The 26,500-nt window shown below is 29.1% G+C and overlaps 1 protein-coding gene across 3 annotated transcripts; it reads right to left on the minus strand.

Annotated features, from left to right (window-relative positions):
* Positions 1 to 5,640: 5,640 nt before the first annotated feature.
* On the minus strand, positions 5,641 to 21,086 carry LOC111634601 (dual specificity protein phosphatase 10-like). 3 transcript variants are annotated; one of them, XM_023379428.1, is made up of 4 exons: positions 20,868 to 21,086; positions 13,137 to 13,759; positions 10,256 to 10,621; positions 5,641 to 6,939 (listed from the first exon to the last, which is right to left on the minus strand). In XM_023379428.1, the coding sequence occupies exons 2-4, from the start codon at positions 13,696 to 13,698 to the stop codon at positions 6,629 to 6,631; spliced, it is 1,239 nt and encodes a 412-aa protein (XP_023235196.1). In that variant the 5' UTR covers positions 13,699 to 13,759; positions 20,868 to 21,086; the 3' UTR covers positions 5,641 to 6,628. The 3 variants fall into 3 exon arrangements, with proteins under 3 accessions (XP_023235196.1, XP_023235207.1, XP_023235198.1); XM_023379439.1 differs by lacking the exon at positions 20,868 to 21,086 and adding an exon at positions 15,541 to 17,550; XM_023379430.1 differs by lacking the exon at positions 20,868 to 21,086 and adding an exon at positions 13,906 to 14,456.
* Positions 21,087 to 26,500: the final 5,414 nt, after the last annotated feature.

Here is a 26,500-nt window from a genome sequence, read left to right on the forward strand (position 1 = left end):
TTGGAAAGAATAATGAACTATTTAATCTATTCATTATTATTATTATGTTAATCAAATCTATTTTTATAATAAAGAAATTATTTAAGAGTTTATTTATTAGCAATATATCAATATTTTCGATTTTGTATATAATATAAGAATTATGGAATAAAATAACAACGTTTAGCCAAACATTGTTATTTTATTCCATAATTCTTATATTTATCATTATTTTATTTTTAAATTTTTGCAAACTAATTAAATCTGTAATATTAAATAATATAGTACTTAATTTAATTATTACAGATTATGTTATATTAGGTTAGATGAATAAATGTGATATAGGCCTATCAAATTATCGAAAAAATTCCTAAGAATCAATTAACAATGATTATTTTTCATTCTTTTCTTTATTAAAACGCACGCGACATCACAATATCCCAAGAGTTAATTCGAACAAATTTAATCATCGTATTTTGTCTCGCTTATCATGCGACCCTTGTAATATGGCAACATTCATTAAACCCATAAATGGAACGTTTTTCTTCCCTCCTAATTAATTCTTCTATACTGTAATAAAGTAATCCGTCGTGGGACCTCATTTTCAGCCATGTTTCCATCTTATTCCCTTATCGGCAGTCTGCGAATTTTAGAATACGAGGTCGAATATTCATTAACAAACCATCTCATTAAAAACAAAAGCTGATTATATCGAGGAACTAATGATCACATTGAAATCGGCTGCGATAATGCGTTATAGGAAGGGACAGGTCGCCACGAGGGAATCGGATGTGCGCCACCCTCCCAAGGCTCTCTCCTTATCAATATTGATGCTGTCTATATGATGCCATACTACGATTGTATCCGCACTTCATAGTTGTGTAGACTTACTGATGGATGATTCATAACCTTATTAACATTGATCAACCTCACGATATAAGTTAAAATATAAACAAAGTTAAGAAAACATTGCCTAACTCCAGAGGTTATTGCTTAATTAAAGCTACGCTTTTGACAGACGTTCGTATAGTTTCTCTTCTGGTAGTTATTTAGAATTTTTACATTAAAACCATAAACATTTTCTAACACAATTGAGAAAAGTTTATATTTAATAAACGTTGAATATTGGAAGAAAATATATCGACTGTGGCCTCTTTTATAGATGTTTTTATTTTATTTTAGTAATAAAACTTTTGTTGCGATTACTATATATTTTTGATAACTTTTTCATCTGAGTTCCTAACATCACATTTCAAAACAATATATTTTTATACGATCAATATTTTAAGTTTTAATTAATTTACATAATTTTATTTTTTATAATAAGTTTATATTTTAATTACTCTTAATATTTCAATTCTTTTCGTATTTGAATATTAAACAGATTCACTGAATTTGACACATAATTTTAACATAACTAGTCGACTTACTCGGAACGCATCCAAACCAATCTGTGCTTGTTAGAACTATTTATAGTATAGTAGCACTTGACCCATCTCGATGAGTAAACTCAGTCTTAGAAAAGAAACGATGTTGTTGACATTATGATTAAAGAAGAAAGAATAGTCTTATTTATAATGAATATTTCGAAATCGTTTGATTGATGTGAAAACAAAAGTTCCCAAAAGATAAACAGGTTGCTTTTCATGTATTGACCTATTGATAACTCCATTTTTAACTTTATATAAGATAACTTGTGTGTAGACTGTTCTCGACATACAATAAATAAAACCTAAGCAAGCTGATATAAATAAATGTCTGAACTGAGTAACAGAAAAAGTATACGTAGAGTATATATACTATATTTATTTTATCATTCATATTAGAAAGCTCTCCGATGAAAGATTGTACTTAAAGCATTGTAAATTCTTTAAATTCTTAAAAAGTTTTTTTACATATGGTTAATTTATTATACACTCAAAGAGTAAATGATTTATTCTGGTTGACAGATTAATTCTTATACAAAACATGTTACAAAGAAACAGGAATGTAGAAGATACGAGGAAGTTAAAAGAACGGTAATAACTGCAAAGTGAATGACCTTTTATTGAGCAATTCATAAGAATGTGATCTATAGTATCATGATAGAGATGTTCGAAAATAATTCGTATTTTTCAAATTCATATAGGCTAAGTATATTAATATCATTAAAGAAAGTTTCGAATTTTTCCTTTAAAAATCTTTCAGTCATTTTTGATAACAAATATCTCTATTTATAACACTTTGGTTTATGGATAAACTACATAAAACTATACTTTGATATCTGTTTCAACTAAATACAATGAATATCATAATTTTATAGATTAAAACCGAACATTATTGTAATAATACTGCATCACAATTTAAATTCATTCACTAAAAATATCTACCTATTCATGAATTTTGCAAAGTCAGCTGTCGAGATTCAAGCGATAACGGGTACCAGCAAGAAAAAAAAACAAAAAAAATTTATGACCTGTTCTTCTAGAAATACTCAATTTACCTGTCAAGATATCGAACACCTCGCGTAGATTTTAATTTAATAATAATACTTTGCTAATACATTTTATACTCGCATCACTTCTATGCTACAAAGACAGTTAACTATTTTTTATTTTAATTACTTTGAAATATCAAAATGATAAGAGAAAGAGTACGAGTAGAGAAGTTATAATTTTCAGATTAAGAATAGAGTAATTATTGTTAAAACTAAATTTTTATTATATTTAATCAAAACTATTTTAAATATAATTTCAGATTAATTGAATCAATTAATGAACGTCATTGAACATCACGTAATGAAGCATGTGTAAATCTTCTTACTCTAGTACAGAATCCGATTGTACTATATCAACAATGGCAATTCTTTTCGATTTTCTTTTTTCAGTGCTATGTTAGTTTTTTCCTATTCTATATATTCATACGATTTTGTTCGGTCTCTTCTTTAATCCTATGAATGAAGCTCTCCTCGATCGCGGTATAAATCTTTTTTCTTTCTACCCCATGTCTTTCAATAGTGAGTCACGTCTTGGGCCATGACCTATCCATTATAATTTCTTTTTTTAATGCTGACGATAACCCTTCGTCTTTTTTTCTTTTTTCGGATACTATTTTCCCAATAGATTTACAATATTTCAAACGATTAAGCCCCGTTAAATTTGAGATTAGCTTTTTCAATTCCGGAGGATATAACAAAAAAGTGTTTTTAGTATATAAAATTTTGAAATTTTCCTCTTTGTTTCTTGAAAATATTTTATATTTTTATAACAGGAAATTTGAATATTTTTAGTAAATAAATATATTTATTTATTTTTTCGATTAAAATTATTGTTTCCTGCTATTTCCATCTCGAAGATAAAAGCTTAAAATAGAATTTAATCGGATTAGGTTTATTTAATCTAGAAAAACAAAAACAATATATAAAAATCTGTTCTAAAGGTATATAAGTTTGAAAAATTCATTTTGTTACAGGTTATATTTTGTAATTTATAAATATGCAAATAGTTTACTGCGTAAGTTACATACCGAGACAACTTATAGAATAAATGAAATTTAGCTTAAAACAATATAAATTTAGTTCAAATAATCTGTAAAATTTCTAAAGGAGGGTTTGTAGTTATTAATAACAATCAAGAAATAATAATAATTCTAATTTGTGATTTTTTTTAAAGAAATTTCCACAAAATCAAATACGTTAGCCATTTTAAATAAGTTATCTGCAATTAGGAATAAATGGAATCTTGATAAATGCATAAGCTTTGCTGTAATTAATAATGATTTTATTTTATTAGAATTAAAGAAGTAAAGGAATAACATTAAAATTTAAATTCTCATAAAGATAAAAGAAAGTATTCTACGAATTATCTAGAAAAAAAATTAATTGAATATTTAAAAAAATGTTAATATAATTTTAAAAATTTAGAACAATATTAAATTCGTGGTACAAGAAATTAAATAGGAATTCTTCATTTTAAACAAGCAATTAAACGATTCAAGTTTACTTACAATTTTAATTAATTATAATTAAATTATTATACTTTATTAATTAAACAAGGAAGAGATATAAGAAGAAATTCAAAATTGTAAAAGAAATTGTATTATTATTATTTTTTATATTATAAAATATTACAAATCACTTCAATATAGTCTATAAAAACTTTAAAATGCTTATTTTAGAGATTATAAACGTGTATGAAATTTAATTTTATTGAAGTAAAAACGATTAAAATTTGAAAATGAAGTAAGTAAAACTAAGGATATTTCATTTTTGTAAAAGAGACTATAACAAAAGAAATATTTATTTATTTATTTGTTTGTTTAGAATTTCGTTTAAGCTTTTTTTCTAAATATTTTTATCCTTTTTTTTAAATTGATTACAAACTTGTAATCAGCTCTTTCATTATTTGAGATGGGTTTACCAAACACAATAGTACCAGTGGTAGATCACCGCACAAGCGTGAACCGCGGAGCTTCAAAACTTAAATTTCTTATTTGTAACTTTTTTTAAATATTAAAAAATACAAAATAACAGTCTATGATATTTGCTAGCAGAAAACCAGTAAGCAGCACTTATTTATTTATTCGCGACTCGTCATTTAGTCAACCAATATATTTGGTCCAGTAGCAATACGAATCTTTTTAAAGTTAAAACAATAGCTCTGTATTTAGTCTTGAACTGTTTTAATTGTTTGAGTGTGTTCTTATTCACAATTTCAAGCACGATGTTTATTATTAAATATGCTGCACAATGTGTAAATTTTTCTGTTACGCGAATATGTGATTTTGTGTATGTTTTTGTTTAAATAAGAATAAATGTATTTTTCAATTTGTTTCATTTTGTATTACTCTAGCTTATATAAGTTATTTATTTACATTCGTTTGAGTTTCAATATTATAAATTTGCTTCTAATTTCATAATTTTGGAATTTGATTTCAGGTTTCAGAAGAAACCAAGCAAATTCTTATCGGAAATAGAAATACTTGCAATTTTCTGAAGTTTTTCTATCATATTTAAGTTAAAATTATTTCATAAATTTTTCATAAAAAGCGTTGAAGAGTTAAGATCAAAACGAACGTTATTTTAAATATTTTTATTTTTTATTTAATAAAATTTTATTTTTCAAACAATTTCTTTATATGAACTGTCATTAATACGCAAATTTTAAAATTTTAGATAAAATAATTGTTTATATGTTTAGATTATTTATTTAGAATATTTTTAGTTTAAAATAATTTTTCGTTTTTCTAATAAACATGAAGAGAATTATAGTCGAAATTTATGTAATCTGTAAGTTTAAAAACTAAACTCTATTACAAAAACTAAAAATATTTAAATGGTATTGAATACAATTGAAAGTATTGAATATTGAACACAATAATGAATTAGTAGATCTGAGTGCATTTTTAACTTTATAATTTAGAATAAATTACTTTGTACGACCTTCTTATGATAAAATTTCCGTATTTACTGTATTATTGTTTTTAAGTAATTTTCTTTTGCATAATTTTTCAAACTAGTCTATTCTGTAACAATGCAGAATTATATTATAGCAACCGAATTATGTAATATAAACTACGTTACAACTTATTTCAATGAAATGCAAAAGTCTTCTTTTACAGTCATTAAAAATGTTGAAACTAAAAAAACAATTGACATAATACACATTTTAAAATGAATCATCCTTTTATTATATTCTTCTGTTTGAAAAATACTGTTGTCAATTGAATGTCATATATAACCTTTTTGCGTTACATGTACCAAAAAAAAAAGGACAAATACTCAACTGTACAATAAAGTCTCATTATAAGAGAATGCAGAAGACTAGATTGGTTAAAATTTTGGATTAACTATGGACCCGCTTATATTGAAGCATTCGAACCCAAGGCTTGAATCCCAAATTAGTTCGCGAATTGCCAATTAAATGACATCATTATATATATATCTATATACAAAAATTCCATAAATATTAAGTCTGTGACCATCTTGCAAAAATAGTTTGTCTTTGAGAATGCAATCAAGCCTGAAAGATTCGAATGTTGTAAACTTTTACTTCCAACTTTTTATATAAATGACTTATCTAGTTAACTTATTCATATAATCGCACCTATATCTACCCTACATATTTATTTTTCAAATCATTTTCGAATACGGACGGTACCTATTACTGTTAATAATAAAAAATTAGGTTTAAGTCTCTAAACGTACAAAATATAAAGTTAAAGGCACTTATATGCTACAAATAGCTGTCATATCTCGAATCAGCATAAAATAAACAATAGTTACATATGTATCATTCCTTTCATAAATATCCTAAATTATTTGTTTCCTATTTGCTACAAGAGAAAGTTTATATAATTATAAAAATTTTAATCGGATATACAGTGTATAAATAGGATCGACGGACAGAGATCGAATTAAATTTCAAATTTTATAAAAAAGGAAAATTCGCTTTTGAAAATAGGGTATTACAAACATGAAAGTTTGCAACACTTATTTATCGATTATGATGAAAAATATACATCAGATCTAGTCGAATGGATAGGATATCACGTGTTTGGTGAGAATTTTTTCATGCTTAAATGTTGGTTGGATGGTAAGAGTCTGTACATTGGTCCTCCTTGAGGATATGGCACAATATATATTAACCCAACGATTGTCCGATAGAGGGCGTCAAACACTAGGTCCTGTTTCGGGTGGGGTTTGCGCACTAGGAGTCCTTTCTCCATTGCATTGTTTGTAAGAGGCACAATCTGGTCCGTCCGCTTCGCTATCTGTTCTCAACGATTGTTCCAGTTCCACCAACTGGCCCATAAAGTTCAGATTAGGGGATATGATAGGTCTTTTACTTTTCACAAACCTGTATGCGTCGATCAAACTCATTAAGGTATGTCTCATAATATAGGCAATCGTAATGGTCGGAGAACGTGATATGCCAGCCTGGCAATGCACCAAAATGTTGCTATTATTCCTGCGAGCTTCATCTATAAAATAAATAAATAAAATGCGAATAAGTATTTCGAAAAAAATTCTCAAAAATTAAAATTATTTTTAAGCCAAATTATTAAAGAATGTTTATATTTAGTTCTTATACTCTTATACCTTTAATACACAATAATACCTTTAATAAAGTAACACAGTTTAAAAACTAAAATTCGAGTATTTATTTGAAAGTAAATTACGTATGCGCGAAAAGTAACTGTATTTCCATCGTTCATTTCAATTGAGAATTCCAACACTCCCTCGAGAGATATTTAGTCAAAGAGGGATAAGCATCGACTCTGCAGGGAGTCATCCAGATCACTTCTAATGACCGTTACGCTTGTTCCACTGCAGACAAAAAGCTAAGCTGATGTCATCGAAACTCTATTAAATGATCGTTTGTAAGGGTGCCTGCTGCGCTATTGGGAATTTTAAGAAGTCGAAACCCTTCCGGTATCCCCTTCAGCCTCTTAATTACAATTTAATCAGATTTATATATGGGGCTATTGAACGAGCAAAGTCAATATCGACTAATACAGGTAAGCAGAATGAATGATACTATTTTTTCATCACTCCAGGAGTTAAAACGAACTTAAAAAAAAAATATATATATATATACACAAATTATTATGAATCGACTAATATTTGAATAAGCAAAAATTCTATAGGATTGTTAATTTTTACTTACACATTTTCTACAAGTTAAACAGTATATTTTAATACAAATGTGAAAAAAATTAGCTACAGTATATTCACTAACAATTTAATAAAGAATGATTTTATTAACCTATTTTATAAATGGATCGTATGTAAATACAAAACGTTTGATTGACGTAATAACTTTGGAAGTTTATGCATTGCTTATTAAGCAGATCGACATCAACACTTCGAGAAATACGTTGCATAGGTGAGTCACCAACCAACCGTCCTTGCCCGTCACCTGCTGGATCAGAACGAGACCGGAAGCAGCTGTACTAGTCACGTGACTACCAGGTGTGACAGGAAGGTAAGGCAGAACGAGAATGACTCACGCGAGGACGAATAGTAGACGTAGTTGTCGAGTTAAGACGGAAAGGTCGTCTGCGCCGTGTACAAGATATTGGTATTTATTGACTGCATGATGGAATCCGAGCTAAACGAAATGCCTATACTGTCGATGTGACGTAACAGAGCGCAAGTACGGAAAATCAAAGGAAATGCGGCTCGTTATCATTGGCAAATTGATTTAGGAAGATGGAATATCTGGACCCCGTACGGAATACGTTACTTACTATTCGGTGATATCATACCAGCTGGCCACAATCACGTCACAGTGACGCATGCGCTGTCTTTGTTGATCCCAAAGAATAGCATGAGTCACGAGAGATCGAGATTTTTGAACAATAGGTCGAAAAAAAGGGACCATGGTGTGTGAAAAAAGGGGGCAGGGCTGATTTGTTTCGTTGCCTTCCCCTCAGGTATATCATCATGAGTTGGATGACGTCAGCAGAGACCAGTAGAAGCACTGATTCACATGGATAATGGTGCCGTCACGTGACGGTCGGGAGAAGGTAGAGCAGGTACAAGAAATGAGTCATAGGTGCATTCTATGGGAAAAGACTCCAGCCGATAAAAAAGTTACCTGTTGAAGAGTTAACCAACCATGAGACTAGTATATAGAAGTTACCGACTTATCGGTGAAACCGGGAAGTTCCCATATAGCCTACAGTTTTTCAGTGGGAACAGAATCATATTTTCTCTCTCTCTCTCTCTAGGTGCGATAAAGCTTTCGAACGGCTTGGTTATTCTTATTTCTATTCAATATGAAATAAAATAATCCTTATTTTTGAAAAAAAGAGGAAAAGTTGTCTTAAAGTGTAGCTCAGTTACTAGATTTTGACAACTAAACAATCACACAAAGTATTAGAAAGTTACGTGAAACTGTTGACTTAATTCAACACATGGTTCGACGTTTTATTAGAATAAACATCACTTAGCAGATGGTCATCCAACTGACCCTGTTATGTCCAATCTGCCACGTGCTTGAAGAAACGATTCATTGTCGGCTTGGTTTTGCGACCGTCACCAAAACTTACGCCATCTGTGAGGTTACTCACCCAGTGACGTGTCGCGTACTATGGGGGATGAGTAATGTTAGGGGAAAGCCCAGAAAGGGGATGGAAAGAGGCGATCGTACTTCGCCCCACCAGGTAGGCAGCTGGATTCCCATTGTTCCTGGTCTTGTCTGTCAGAATCTCCACAATGGGACTCCTCTTTTCTGAGTAAAATGAGAGGATGGACAAAGAACTGAATCTGACTCATTGCACAACTGAATTTGTTTACTTCATTTCACAAAATCATTTTTACTCGAGGCCCGAAACCGAATTTTTGATAAAATATTCTTCCATTAAAAAATGAAAATATCTGTCAATGTTTCGTTTATGGTTATAATTACATTGAAAAAAACTCTTCTATTACATAAACATGCACTTACTGTTGATAATACTTTATTCTAAAAATATCCAAGTTGAAGTTTTTAATAGGAATTCTTGTTTTTTTCAAGAAAGATGTTTTGGAGTGCAACGATTCAGAACAAAATTTCTAAATGCAGTTTGCATATCTTCCTCGTTATTAAGTTATTTCTGCAAATTATTGTTGTTTTTATTCAAAATTCCTTTTCCATGCAAATTTCTTTTCGAACCAAACCGTGGGTTAAGAATCGATTTAATTTTCTATAATAATACTTGAAATTATATTTCACAAAATGTATTTTAAAGGTATAGCAGATTCAATTTTTATCACAATATTTAAAAAATAAACAAACAAAATGTTTATCCCATATTTTCTGCTGTTTCTTTTTCATGACTGACTAAAATAAAAACGTTATTTAGATTGACCAAAGCTAATGATGTGCTTCCGTTATTACTTCATATGCATCCAAAGTGGGGAGCGTAATTAAGCTTGTTTCCCGATGATGAATAGGCTACATAAAAAATAATAATAAAAGATAGTCAATGAACTAATTCTTCGTAATCGCTTTGCAATGAGTCTAAGCGAAGTCGACAAATCCGTAAACAGTGTGAATCATCTAAGTCAGACATTCTAAGGTCAAGACAGAAATAGGAGCAGATGAATGAAATTATGAAACAATTTTTCGAATGCCAAAAGTAAACAAACTTTGAATTTTTATGAAATATAACAACATTTTTACTAAATTTCTTTAATTAAAGAAATTATAAATTTTCCTTTATATTTTATAGATTAAGAAACCAAATATTTCATAAAGCCAACACACAGTACGATCATGCAGTAATATACGATGGACAGAATGTCACCTACCTATGAACTCAAAAGCTTCTTCGAAGTATTGTTTCAAATTTTGATGGCCGCTATCTGTAGCGGGTAATCTTTTATGAATAATTCCGTCGTCTTCCGAGTAACCGGGGAGATGTGAAGTAACATTCAGAACGTAATTTATGTCTAGCGTGCGAAGACGTTGCAAATCGGATGCGTCTCTTTCATTGCCCAAATAAAGGAATGGAAGGATTGGTGTGGCATCCAAGTTCTCCGCTTTCGGTAAAAGTTCATATTCAGTTAAAACTGGCATGGTAGGACTGATGAGAGAGCTGCAAACTTCTCCTGATGGTCTTTGTTGAGTACTAATGCATAGATCACCGTGACAACGCTGGAATTCTTTCCAACCACCTGCGGTACAAATATCCCAGCATGAGAATCGCTACTGTTATATTATTAAAACTATTATTCTACTATCTATTAAGTTTATTATTTATTGCCTATTTTTTTTTTTAATGCAGTCTTATATATTGAATCTTGGAATCCTATAATTGAACAGAAAATAGTACGAACAACAGTACAATGAAACTGAAAATAACAAAATTAAAGGTATATTGTAATTCGATGTAAAAATGATATTAACTTCTCCGTAGCTAAACTATTTACAATGGTAAATATACTGAAAGTATAAAAATTTTAAAAAACCTTTATGCATTTACGAGAAAATAAAAGTCAGGTCGCTTCGGTGAATCATGTCTCTTGGTCTACCTAAGGGAGGGAGACGATAACGATAGAATCGTCAACTATCGAGGCTCTAATGGGTCCCTAATTAATGGAGTGGGGAGCCTCGTGGCCCCCGAGGGAGAGACAAGATAAACACCAAAAGTGTGATGGATGAGAGGCCAAGATCTTCGACCGCCCCACCCCGCTCTTCGCATCGATATGTACTATATATCGAAAGCCGATTGTCCTCCCCGTCCTTCATAAGGGGAGGTTATAGTTAATATTTCATAATATACTAAAGGAGACTCGCAATGAATTCAAAATTTAACCCGTTTAAATTTTTAAAAAATTTAAAATTATATGAAATAATGTAACCAATTNTTAAAATTATATATATATATAATTTTAATTAATATATATAATTAATTAATATATATATATAATTAATCTATATTGTATTTCATTTCATTCAACGAGAGAATGAAACCAAATCGAAGCTTAAAAACACAGTTTAAAACGTGTGTTAAAAAAAGAAAAAACAATCCAGATGTTTAGAGAACGATGCAAGAGATGTTTTGGCAAGGATCTTTGATGGTTTCTCCAGTGAATCATGAATACAGGTTAGGCCAACCAATTGCTAATAAAGACAACCAAAAATAGCTCTCTGTCAACTCGACCTGGATGCTTACTAATATCTTTGAGTTAACATCACGAATTCTTCATCTTTAAGATCTACACACCTACCTTTTCTTTTTTTAATTTTTTCCCCGAATTTTTTTTAAGTCTCAGTAAACAAAAATATTGATAATTTCTCATTAAGAATTTTCTCGGATTGAGAAAGAATTGCTATTTCATTTAAGGAATTACAATTACTTTCTGAAATATTCGAAAAATGTCCCTGCTTATAACAGTTTTAAAATATATTTGATCAATATTTCTTAAATAGATTTTATACTAATTTATCAATTTTCATGTGAGAATGCATTTTTTGTAAATAAAATTTAATTAGTCTCCGCAATGCACATGTGCGTTGTTTTATTATTTAGTTATCTTAAAAAAAATTGGGTAAAAATACATGTTAAATATTTCTTTAAAAATTTTTTCTATTTCGATACTATTAATTACAATAGAAATTGATGGCGAGAAATAACGATGACAGCCTTCCGTATAAAATGCTCTATTCCTTTTCGAGACAGTAATTCGCACTAAGCATAATGTGAACAAGTCCCCGGCAGTTAAGGGGATTTATGGGATGGCACGGGGTCAGGTGACAAATGCCCGTCCTTAATGGACTTCTGAGAGGTTGTGGTCGCTCGGTCATTTGTACGGCAAAATACTATATATCGTGACTCAACTCTCACCTAATAATTACGCAATCGACCAAGAGATGGCGCTATTCTAATACGTAACAGGTTATGACGTTTGTCGAATAACAGAACTTGTATTTGTTTCCCCTCCATTTAAGTTTCGTAACCATTGATCATTTACTAGCCAAATTAATATTTACTTTTCGGAAATTTTTACTTAAATGCCAGCCAAGTTGAATCTTAACAACAAAATAAAATAAAAAACTGCAGATATTGAGAACATTTTTAAATCGCTCTGTTCAGAGATAAAATAATAATAATTGTAATTCTATCATTATTATTAAAATTACTAACAGAATTATTGCATTTCGCTACTTAGATAAATCTACCATCTGTATTTATTTAGTTAAGAACGCTATCTAAATGTATAAAATAAATATAATTTCATTCATAAACTTACATATATAGTCTAAAGATAATCATACATACTCGTAAACGACTTGGGATAAAAATTGTATATTTGCTATTTATAATTCCATACTGGCTTAAGCTATATATAACGCAAACCAAATGATCAGCAGGTCTATGTTTTATTGTGAGAAAATGTTTAAAGAAAAAGTGAAGCATTTCCAGATGACGAAAGATGCAAAACAAGAGGAAGAACACACATGGGTCTTTGTTTTGTCCGTGACCTTCGAACTGACGCAATAGCTACAAATTCCCATATTCTCATCTTGTCCCTTTTTTATTACTAAGCTATATATATATACATATACACACTTAATTATTATTATTGACTAACAAAGATATTTATTAGCTAACAAAGATAAATAACACTATTAAGTAACTGTTCACTATTTTTATTAAAAAAATATATAATTTTTGCTATTATTTACCTTTTAACACTCCGGGTTTAGCTCCGTTTTCGCACAAGGCATGAAGTACCAAGGCTAACGGATGATAAGGACTTAGTTTGTCCACATCGCTAGTGGAATCATCATAGACGACGACATCGGCCAGAATATTCTTCTTTAGAGTTTCCTTACCCTCTCTCGAAGGCACGAGATCCCACAACGGCACCCTCCCTTGTTGCAATCTCCTTCTGTTGATGCGATCTGAACAATTGACGTTTATAGCTCCCGCGATGTGATTGTTGTTATAACTGAGAAAAGGGCGACAATCCAACAAAACGGTTCCGCTTCCTACATCGGCCGCTAATTCGTTGGCAGCGATCATTTTCACGTGATTGAGATAAGTTCTACAGTCTATCGGATCTAACCGACTCTTCTTTTGTACTGGTGCGTTTAAAGGAGGAGGTGACGGCGGAGGAGACGTGCAGGAAGTACAACACAGCGTCCTATTGAGAGCCAAATGTAACCTTTGCCTCCTCTGGTCACTTACTTGTAGCATGCCGCCGGACACTTCCCGAAGGACCTGTAATTGCGCTGCACCAGACATGAACAATTGAAGATCTGTAGTACACGTGTTGATATGTTACACGTTACAGACTGGCGAACATCTGTAAGGAAACAGAAACCCAATGAAACGGAAATACGATACAGTTACGATAATAAAACAGTTTAAAGTATTGCAGAAGCCGTCACAAAATTTAAATAAAGTTATTTAAATTTTACGCATTACAAAACCTACAATTAAATTACTAACCTGACCGATTATCAAATTCGGTATTTATCAATGCGAACGAGTGAATAAAAAGCGCCAAGAGAAACTAGCGGACAGCCGAAGAACTAAAAGCAACTGACACCCGGAGCGCCAACATAGTGTTGGACGTGACTCATAAGAAGAAATTAGCAACACATCGTCCAGGAAAGGCAACCATACCTGGCAAGTAAATGGCTGATGGTTATAATGAGTCATTGTGACTTAAAAACGCCAATGCACTCGTTAGAATGGGACATCACATTTTTAACTCGAAAAAATTCTAAGGGTATTTGTAAAAGATAACACTAAAAAACTTCCATCATTATCCACAGTTAGGAAAATGTCAAACAAAGTATAGTTACAGGTTTGGCATCATTTATTTTATATATAAATGAAGTTTCCTTAAGAATACGTACAAACAAAACTTCCATTTTCCTTTTAGAAAAAGTTTAAAAATTCAAAATAATTTATCATTTACGGTTTACCTTCATTAAAACCAAAAACTTATGCTTCAAAAGTCATGAAATTATTGATAATTATGCTAAAATTTTGTAATCGAAAGTAAAAGTTGCTCGTAAAATTGGTTTAAAATACCTTCTACAGTATATTTAAAAGTTCGTTATTGTTATAGATTCATTATTCTGTAAATTAGTTTCTTTTAGTCTTATGCATTCTTTATAAATATACTAAATCGAAAATTAGCGATAGTATTCGAGAAAAATTCAAAAATTTCCTATTATCTACTTTAATTTCCGGATAAGTACTAAAATCTTTGAGGATTATTCGGGGTTAAGAGCTATTAGACCACAAGAATCTACGACACTCATTAAATCAACTTGGACTTATCACAACTAAATTTCAAAACAGAACGCAGCAATCGGGACTTGCTGAAAGATGGGATTACTATATAAAAAAATATTTTCCAACAATTCTATCAGGATTTTATCAACCGTGAATGAAAGTTTTAATGCCCTCTTAAGACTATAATTAATGGTTTTCGGTACGTAATAAGGGGAAAACCTACTTTGAACCAGCGTTTTGGACTGACAACCCTTTCCTGCCGACTTGTTATCACCAACGATACGGAAAATTGTGATTAACGTAGCTAATCCCGAATGAAATCCGAAATCGTTATCCAAACAACTAGGACTACAATGTTTTAAATCATAATAAATCGACGAGTGATCATCATCAGAACAAAAGTTTGTCTTTTAGTGACTCAGGGTAAATCCTCCACTCATTCGTTGAAATGACGTCATCGCTTCTTATGACCAATGAAAAAGCGTTTTACGAGTGATTTAGATTGAACGCGTGCGGGACTTTTAGGTCTTTTATCATTCGGAAACTATAATTAAAATTTTTATCGTCATTTAATGTAATTTACAAATTATTCCTAATAACTTATATAATTTTATTTTTAAAAAAGTGGATCGAAAACAGAAATACAATTAAAGTTCTTTGTTGTAAGAACCGTTTTACCCTCGTTACAAATTATAAAACGCACATACATACTTAGTCTACTCGAATTTTATCTTTACTTTTTATCGCAAATCAAAGTTTTAAAAAAGTAATGAGCAGATATTAAATATAGAAACGATAATTTATCGATAATTCTAATATTTAGCAATTTCGTCCTACCTTATCGACTCTTCATACGAAAAATCACGCCTTTCCTACGACCACGTGGTTACCACAAAGACAGCACGTGCTCTCGGGCCTAAATGGCAAATCCAAGCATTCTCACGACAGATTTTAGAGACTCCGCGTCGGTGACGTCATCCTCACGTCACTACGGGAGGAGGTGAAAGGACCAGTAATGAAATCATCGACGAGTCGAGTCGAGGATTTGGTCGGGTGAGGTCACAGCCCCGGGTGACTAAGGGATCAGAACAAACAGGCCGGACTATTGTATGATGTTAGGACGAGGTGTCCGCGGAACGACCGAGATTTGTGCCTACGAGCTAATAGCTTTTGATCCGAAAATCGGCAAGACAATTTCTCAGATGCCGAGCATTCGCTTAACGATTGAACGTCGCTATCTTTTCTACATCAGATCTGGTTGTTTCCTTATTAATAAAAATCGTAACCACGTTAAATCGATAGCGAGAAGTATTAAACGATTTGGATGATTCACCTTTTCGTTTACAGTTTAGCACTTTAAAATGAATCATTCGGTATTGGAGAAATATTAATGACACTTTTGAGAATAAACCGAAGGCATTTTAACTGCTTTGTAACGGGTGAGTGACGTCCCGAGTTTTATCTCCGACGACACTCGAAACTCGCGACTTAAATAAATTCCTCTTAAATGCGTTATTCTTAAAAACCCAGTCGAAGTTATCGCTTTTCGGATTTTTATCTGCAGCGAAGCAAAATGCTCTCCGAGGAGCTAGCTCTGGCACGTGATTCGTATCCTTAGCAACCAGACGTAGATTTCTCCACTCCGTTCAAATACGTTACCAGATCGAGGTGAAGCGTGAATCACTCCGGGATAAGAAAAGAGGTTGCACAAAAAAAGAATGGACAATCTTTATCGCGTCTGTTCGATGAATCATTCTACCTGAGCCGTTGTCCTACATTTTCCTGCTTTTTTTTTTATTTTATTATTAATGAAATATGTTGGAAATACATTATCCTCGCATTGTTGTTAAACAAAATATCCAAAGTTAAATTTAAAACAATTATATAAAAAGCTTCACTTAATATTCACTATTTGTCTAACCGTGATAAACACAATTATGTCAATCTTCCTGTTATAAAACGGACTACGAAAAAATGTTAACAACGTTAGCTATCGTCTTAAATATAATTGTTTCGATCCTAAAAAAATTCTATGCTTCAGAAGAAAATTAATTCACTTGGAATAACAGATTATAGTTATTCCAGAGAGCTGTCAAAGGCCAAAATTCTCATTTAACATTTTCGAATGATCAATTTTAATATTCGATAAGAGCGTGTATCGCATTATGGAGGAAAAACTCTTTACACTCTTATCGTCAACCTTCTATATTTATCGCAAAAATAAAAATAGAAGGCTCAATCTATTATGCGTCATTCATAGAGAAATCTCTAGCGATTTGCATATCTAGCGTTCAAAATCCGTCCATCAGCCGCCGATCGTCACCCGCCTGACTCATGGCCAGGGAAGACCAGAGCAAGACCTGTTGCAAGTGACGCAACGTTGACAAATCGCCGCTTTTCAAGGTCTTTCCATACAATAATATTTACTGAATCTCGGAGAAGTGAAAATAATCCAACATCCAACATAATAATAATAAATAACGTTAAATATAATCGTATAAAATACATACAAAGTAATTAAATGTTATATATTATCCAATTTCGTGCTTGCATTAAAATGAGAAAAGCATGAAATTTCACTCATTTTTTCGAAGAAAATATTTTTATTATTTAAATAATCTAAATCTTATTTCAATAACATTCTTTACGATATTTGAGGTAAACGTCCTTTAAAAGTTATTCTGCTGCTTCTCGCGAGTATAACTTACTTGTTAGTCAAGATGAGAATTTTTAAATGTATTATATACAAAGTTATAAATATCCTATAAATGATATATCATTAATCTCTCTATCCCATTTTTTTTTTACTCGGTACTATAAAGAAAGACTGTTAAGTTCAGTTTCCTTCTAACAATGCACAGTACGTCAGAAGTTAATTTTAACAAAAACACTATGAAAAAAATAATGAAATTAATCAATTATAAACTATGGCACTAGATATAAGTGTAATTCGCGAGTGAAAAAAGTTGTCTTCGTGGAAGACAATACGCGATGATACAACAATCTTGGATTGTGTCCAAAAAAAGAGTATTATCAAGCGAAGATACCAGTCACATAGACGATACTCGATAAAAACAAGTACAGTATCGTTATTTAAAATACTTAGTTAATCCCGTTTTCAGTACAAGCGAACTTAAACGTTCCATTTATCCTCCGAGCGTAATGACGTCAATAATTCAATTAACTTCATTCGTTTACAAACATCATAACCTTGATATGCAAATACCGTACGCGCATTATATAATTTTTTCACTACGACGAGGAAATGACATCAATTAAATTTTTTCGACTTAGTCCATTGAAGAAATAAGAATCCAAAATACCCTCATTAAGTAATTATGATGTAGATAGAAGGTTGGTTGTAATAATATAAAAACTTAGTAGTTTACCAGAATAAACACAGATTTAATACAAACGGGTGGAAGTTATGAAGATTGTTTTAAATAATTCCGCCCTTATTCTTTAGAAAATGAACAGGTTTTTTAGAAAGACCACCCATTCAATTGTCGAAGGTATTTCGAGAATTTCGATTTTTGTGGATTTCGTGTGTGGATCAACTGTTTTATATTTATCGAATGCGTAACTCGCATGCAATAAAAATTACTTAAACAGGTGTTTTTAATCAATAACAAAGATAATAGGAAATCCATCCGGATTTTCCAACTTTCCCACGTTATATCTTCCGTTCTACGAAGAAATATTTTTGAGAAAATTGTATGATGTAAGTGATAATACAATACAAAAATACATCATGACGAACCCTCATTGAATGAATCAGTAAGCTATAAGATCATCAATAATATATTTAAACAATCTAATCTACGGCCCTAAAGATTTTACAAAAACCTAAATACACTTTTGTGAGTTACACTATAATTAAATGCTATAAGAGAATTAAAAAAATTTATCCTAGTCCATCCATAGATAAAAACAATAACACTTCTTAATTAAAAAGCGCAAAGAAGAGCATCGAGAAACGCCAAATAAACACTTTCTATAAAAAAAATCAGGAAAACGGAAATTGGAATCATTAATGTTGACCACTCTTCAGGAAATCGATAGAACTGTTAGAATAAGCAATTATCAATTAATTTACTTTGATCAAACAAGAAACAAAAATTAACAGTAGCACCTTTGCGGCTCAATAGAATAGAATGGCTCGAATAATCGACAAGTTAAACATTTCGAAGAGTTGCACTTAATGAGATTTTATCTCCCGACCTTCAGATTGATTTTCAAGTAAAATAGTCGTTATCATTAATTTGATTTTTCATCCTTGACTTAAATAGAAAAGAACGAAGCACTTAAATTGCGTATCGAAATTGTTACTTATTGGCAAAACATAATTATTATTGACACACTTTTAGTTTCACAAACTATCGATATATTCTAGGAGCCACGAGGAATACACTAACGATAAAAAGAAAGATAATTAACTTATTAAAGCATTTTTTAAGAATTGGATTTTTTAAACTCTGTTTCACAGCAAAAAGAAAACAAAACAATCCATTTATGAATCGATTTTCATCACTATAACTTTTTAAATTATTTATAAGAAGAAAGAAACGGCTCATGAAAACATTCATCCAATCTAACCTTATATAGCCTTGCATATGCTTGAAGTATTTTTTCAATAGTTAGCATTCTTTCGTGTGGAAAGAAATTAAAAGATTACCTTAAAACTACTGTTTCTATTCATAGTTTAATCTTTAATAATCATCATTATCCTAATTATATTTTTAGCATAAAAAAGTAACGATATTAATCTTGTAACCTTTCTCTATCGAAATTAATCACTAATTAATTGTTCACATTAAAAAAAATCGTGTTTAAATATTCTTGAATTACATGACGTCATTACTTTTCGTATTACAGTATTATTATTTGCAAGATGCTATTTTTATATGCGAGTCAAAATTACTCAAGTTTTATGAACGCCTTCAATTTACAAAAGATCATTAGAAGAAAAACTAAGATAATCGGCAAAGTCGAAGTCGAGAATATTTACGTGACTCGTTACAGGAAACATTCATTATTAGTCACGCCCGGGGAAATATCCCTAAACTGTAGTCCACCTTCTGAAGAGCGACCTTGCACGACCTCGATTTTAAGGCCATACGTTTAATATTAACGTCAAAGGTCATTCCAGTACTTAACGTATAACAATAGATTTAACTTATAATTTTATAGCTATAAATTAAGAAACAAATGACTAAGTATTTTATTCACGTAACTTCTGATTTTTACCATTTTATAAACCGAAACAGAGAATTTAAAACATTGGTTTACCCTCCGAAAACGAAGAAAAACTTTGTCGTAACTACAAGGGGAACTGTATTTCGATTGGAGGAAAAGTTCGGGTGTTATGTCGCGCCATCTCTCGACACGTAATCGAAATATTAGAGCGCAACAGTAAAGTTCAAGAAATTAAACTTTTAACAGATAAACAACTCAAAATAACACTTTCCGATCAACTAAAACGACTGAAAAAACAATCAAAAATAATAATAAAGCCGAAGAGCCGAGCGAATTTGGTCATCTATTTATACCTTTATTATTTTTCACAAAAGAGTGAACTCGAGAAAGTAGTGACACTAGGGGAAAAAATTAAAAACTTGCAATAAATAATAAGGAAAAAATAATGATATTAATGTAAGAACTTTACTTTCTCATGTTATTTTTTATGTAGTAAATATCGGAGCAGATATAAATGTTATACACAAGTGATGGCTGTCGTCGGAAATAAGAGCAACGAAACACCTATGAATCAAAAACTTACGTAAGTCTAATCTGCATTGAATTATAAAGGCGACAATGATTTCGTAACGTCTTTATCTGCTAGTGGCGACATGTATGAATCATCGCCACTTACAGTGTTCGAGTCCTTGCATTATTTTTCTCCAGCCTATATTCTATTTCTGTACTGGATCGATTAATTTTAAAGAATGCAAACGATTAAAAAAGGACCACAGGAAACGAAAAATAAACAACGCTTCCTATACATCCCTATTTAAAAATCTGGAATTCTCCGAGCTACAGAAGGGCACACAATTTTTATTCGGAATGTCGAGCGTGTCAAAAATTTCCTCGGACCGAGCGAGCTTTGCCACCGAGTTAGATAGATGTGAGAGAGCGTAGTATATATTCATAAAGGTATGGCTTACCTCGATACTCTTCCTTAGCTTGTCCATATGGTTTGATATTATCTAGATTAACCAATCCGACAACGACTGATCTTTGGACGAGTGGAAGTTTGTGTGTTGTGTTGTCGAGTTTTTGGCTGCAACAGGTTCGCCTGTCGCAGTTCCTAGTCAACTTTTAGTCGATGACTCACTCGTTGACGTCATTAGCCAGGACGTAGTCCGCGCTGTGCATGACGGGTAGTAGATCGAGGTCGGGTACGCTGCCTTGTTTACACTAGTACGTGGCAGATGGTGAGGCAGGAAGTAGATTTACCCCTCATTCACAAAGCTGTTTCGTCCTATTTGCGTCCTTTCCATAGTTTTTATAGACTAAAAATTTGTCCCGTTTAAAAATTAGACTTGTCATCATAAACGTTTTTGTTTTGTATTATAAAATAATAAAAAAATTTTAAATACGAATTGATAAATAAACTTTTATTAAAATTTTTAAAGTTGTAATAATGTACTAAATTCTTCCATTAATATCTCTCGCGACTAAATTTTTATACAAATTAAATAATTTTGAAATTATATTGTTATAGTAAAATGCGAATAAAAATTTATTAAAAAAGATAATAGTTTATAGTCTAATTATTTTTTATTATTTACAATTTAAATCATAAAATAGATAATGATTATTTTATAAATTTTATCGTATTTTATCAGTTTAATATAAATTAGATAGAAAATAATAAAGAAATAAATGGACGAAAACTGAATAAAGGCAATATAAATAATGTATTGAAAAATTTTTATTTAAATGAAGCCAGTTTAGTAGGATATAACCAATTAAAATTTTTACAAAATCGCAGCTATTTAGTTAGAAGGACGTTTTACAAAACATTGCACTTAAAATTCTATTACGGTTAAAAATATTAAATAAATTGAATGAGGTGGTTCGTACAATTCTGATTGTTACTATTTCATTCTAACAATTCTATTCTATTTCTAACTTATACACGAAATTTTATTTATATGAAGTTTATAAAACCGTGTTTTGATATTTCCACATATAAAGCTTTTATGTACAGTATGTGCTTATATTTTAATAATTAATGAATAACTAAATGATAGCATTTTTTTAAAACAATAAAACTTAATATTTGAAGAAGTATTTCAAAAATAAAATTATAATCTCGTTCATTTTATTGCTACTATTATTAATTAATAAGATGAATAGTTTATATTTTCAGTTTTGCATTAAAGTTTTAATAAATTAAAATGTAAATAAATGAGTTATATTTGTTTAATATAAAAAAATACTTTTATCGTATATTTATTTAATAATAAAAATTGAAATTTTATAAGCAATTTACTTAATAATCTTAAGTTTTTAAGTAGATCTCTCTAACAGTTCTACATTCAAATTTATATGTATATTTTTATATTTGTACTTTACATGTGTTTATATTATATATATATATACACACACGTACTGTACGGTACATATAAAATATATTACACACACATATATACACATACATGCACGAAATTATCGCATAGCGCGTAGGAATGTCATAGAATTTTAGTGATGAATCGGTTAGTCATAAAATATTTTTATGATTTTATAACGATGACTAATATGTAATTTGTGAATATTTGGTTATATGAATGATCTACAAATAAACGTAAAAGAATCTCAAAAAATTTGATTTTGTAAGTTAGAAAAACACGTTAAAATTTATAAAATGAATGCATTAATAAACTTCATTCATCCAAACTGCTAACGTAAAGCAACATGTAATATAGATTACAGTTTATCTGTTAACCTTATATTAATAAATTTTGAACTAATGATAGAATCTAAGCAAAAAGTTTGATAAATGATATTGAATTAAGTGTATTTGAAATAAATAATCCTTGAGTCTTAGTATCATCGAAACATATGCTTCAAATTACTTTCTAAGAATAATATCTATAAAATTTATCATTTAAATTATTGATAAAAAATTTAAAAAAATACGTTATTTAAGTTTTTAGTTTCGAAGTTCATTACTTTTCAATTAGGACAAGCAAACTTGTAACTAATCTACATATGATAAGATGATTTCGATTTTACTTGTACATTATTAATAAGCACATGAATTGATAAAATAATTTATATATTAATGTACGTATATATAAGTTATACTGTATATAAAACATTTAAATAAACGTTTGCATATGAAGTATATTAAATAATTTACATTAATATTGTGAATTTTTTGCTTAAATAAAAAATTATTCATGAAACTAAACTCATTTTCCTTCTGATTTTTAATTAAATGCAAATTTTTATCAAAATAATTTTTCTTAAAATTTCATATTCTTGTTCGTTTAAGCTTTCTAATCTACTCCTAACCTTTTAATTCAAATTCTTTCATAATGATGCAAACAAAAAAATCTCACCACAACTTAATCATAAATTAAACATTTACTTTTACCTTTATTTAAATTTGATGGTATATTTATTCCTGTTATTTTAATTTCAATATATATACAAACATTTAAATATGTTACACGTTCTTAATAAACTGTATCTTAATCTCAGCCATTTACTAAAATTAAATTTATGAAATTTGTATAAGTATAATTATAACTTTAACTCATAATTCATTAATAGCGTCAATTATACTGCATCTATTTAATACTACCCACTATTTCTATCTACTTTAAAAACTATATTCAAATAAAATTATTTATTTTAGAACCCAATAATTCTTTGAAAATATCGGATACAATGTATTTTACACTGGTCCATTTGTAAATAGACAAATCGTGTTTTATTTTTTATATATATATCAACGAACTTTGAGAATGCCCAACAATAGTTTCGTGTAGAGTAGCATGACGTCATTCAGTTTTCTACTTGATTTTTAGTACAGCTGCTATGTACTCTAAATTGATATATGTCGCTTAGATAACGCTTAAGATAAGTGCTATCGAACTCAAAAAAAGAAAACCTACCAAACAGCAAATCAAACTTTTTCCAATTGGCTTTCACAAAACTATTTTTATGCCATATCTATCAATGAAATGTTGCATATAAACTTAAAATTGATAACTATAATGTTAAACTTGCTATAATTTTAAAGATATTTCCAATTTTTCTATTTTTTATTATTATCATATGGAAATTTATATAATATTTTAGAAGTTTATTCATTTATAACCACGTTATTCCTCCCTTAACTTCCACTTTAAAATACAAACTATTTGAAGTCATCTTACAAAAGTATGTTTAAATGAAAGGAAATTGCGATACAATTCTTTTAAAAATAGCTTTTATTTAATTAGTGTATTTTCACTGGATATATATATATATATATATTTTTTTTTTAAATGTTCAAAGTATTTTTCCTGATTTTATAAAAATAAAAATTCTCTTATACTGTAATTCAATTCTCGTGTTTCGTCATTTTGATATTTTAACATATATACAATTTTAGCATGTCATATTTTCGAAATTATTTTCTTTATAAAAATAAAATAATGTTTATTTAGAAACGTTAGTATTACTTCTGTACTAAGAATTACGATTTTAAAAAGAATAATATATAAATATATATATAATAAGAACAAAAACAAATGTAAATTATAAAAATCTATAAAAAGCTTATAAATTATTTCATTTTAATCTTTAAATTTAATTTCTTTTTTCAATTTATTCAAATTTTTATTTTCCAATTGTGTAACTATTATATGATTTTAGGTTGTTTGATCGAATAATTAAATATTAAAAATTCATTGCATAAAATGTATAAAATTTACAAATGAAGGACATTTTAAACATATAAAATAAAACACATTTGAAATTTTAAAAAATTCATATTCTTTCTTCAAAATATAGGAATAATTTATTTATTTATTTTTAACATTTGGCAACTAAAATCAAAATATGAATCAGTTTTAAAATATGCAGCATTTTACAAAAGCAAAATCATTTATTAATCCAGAAAATATATTAAGTTAGTAATACTGATCACAACAAAAAGAAAAACAAATATTGGCAATAAAAATATTTTTTAATAGTTTCATAATATTGCTTTCATAATTTCAATACTAAATATTTATGTTATGTTTTTTCTTTTTAATTCTGAATTTAAAGTATATTCTGTTTTAACATTACAATTTCCTAAAAATCATATTTCACATTTAAAAATTCCACAATATTTATAAGTAATAAATTATTTGTTTTATTAATTTTATTAATATATATATATAGGCTACATCATCTAATCTTTAATAGGCCTATATGTTATTTATATACATAATTCTTCCGAATATATCTTTTTAACATACAAAAATATTAATTATAAAATATATTAAATTTCAAAATGTTATGATTTTTGACTTAAAATAAGAAACGAGGACAGAATAAAGTTCTGATTCTAGTTTAGATTCATAAATTATTTGTTAAAATGTGATCCATTTTCTTAACGAATTACAAATATTCGCTTCAGTTTAATTTTCCTGCTAATTACATAATCTAACATTTAATTAAATAATTTATTTCTTATAACTATAAAATTGTGTTTAACTCAGGCAATTTTTCATTAAATCTAATTATATATTCTTAAACAGGAGTTATATTTAACAACTTTTAAAAGTTTATAAGTTTAACAATTACAAATTCTTTAAAAAAAATTTATAAATTTTAAATATTTTACTAAAATTTGAATAATTTTCAAAATTTTAGTAATTTACAGGAATTAAAAATGATGAAACTCAATAAATAATGAATATAATAAAATAAGAGAACATTATTTATTAAGTATTAAACAAAGAATAATGAAATATAAATAAAAATTCGATATTTTTATTAAAATAATTTACAAAATAGCCTATTAAAAATAGGAAATAATTAATTAATATCCACATATTTATATTATATTTTTAAGTAATCGTTAAATTCTAGCTGATATAACTTTGTTTCAGTAGTAATAAATTATATCTTACACCACAAATTTGAAATCTATTGATCGATATAGGATGGGATTTTATGATTTCAAAATATTATCGAAATCTTTTTTGTATCAAAGGTTTTTCCACTTCGTGCTTCCATAGGAAATGTTTGAACTCGAAACGTCATCAAAAACACCCCATGAAATTTCCTAACGTCACATGAATGAATACTATAGCAATTCAAGCATTAAGCGCTTTTTCATTCATAAATAATTCAGAATATGCTGGCTATTTTAACAAAATATTTTATCACTAATATTTAAAATTTTATAAGGACACAAAATTAATATATTTTAACGTTAATTATTAAGAAAAAGTAAATTATTATTAATATTGTAATGACATTAATAATATATTAATATTATTAATACAAATACAATATAAATACAATGAAAATATAATGCAAAAGACTGAAATTTTAAGCCAAATCTTAATAAATTATAATTATTTTATTCTAATTATCTAACAAGTTCTTTCATAATATTTTGATTAATGTGCATTGTACAGTTTTATCTTAAAAGAAGCTTCAATTAAAATTAATAAAAGGAAATTTTTCTGCAAAAATATTTTAGTTCTGTCTCGTTGACCTTCTCGAGAAAATGTTTTATACAGGACATTCATGGTATATTCACATCGTACACGTAGATTTGCCATATGTGAATGACGAGGAA

The sequence above is a fragment of the Centruroides sculpturatus genome, unplaced genomic scaffold (assembly GCF_000671375.1).
Source record: "Centruroides sculpturatus isolate CEXI.00-Female unplaced genomic scaffold, Cexi_2.0 scaffold75, whole genome shotgun sequence".
Lineage (NCBI taxonomy): Eukaryota > Metazoa > Arthropoda > Arachnida > Scorpiones > Buthidae > Centruroides > Centruroides sculpturatus.

Excerpts from the sequence above, each read along its gene's own strand:
- LOC111634601 (XM_023379428.1), bottom strand. The coding sequence starts at position 13,698 with ATGTCTGGTGCAGCGCAATTACAGGTCCTTCGGGAAGTGTCCGGCGGC. Across the intron at positions 10,622-13,136 it reads TAAACCCGGAGTGTTAAAAG|GTGGTTGGAAAGAATTCCAG; the intron begins GTAAATAATAGC and ends TTTGTACCGCAG. Across the intron at positions 6,940-10,255 it reads AGAAGCTTTTGAGTTCATAG|ATGAAGCTCGCAGGAATAAT; the intron begins GTAGGTGACATT and ends TTTATTTTATAG.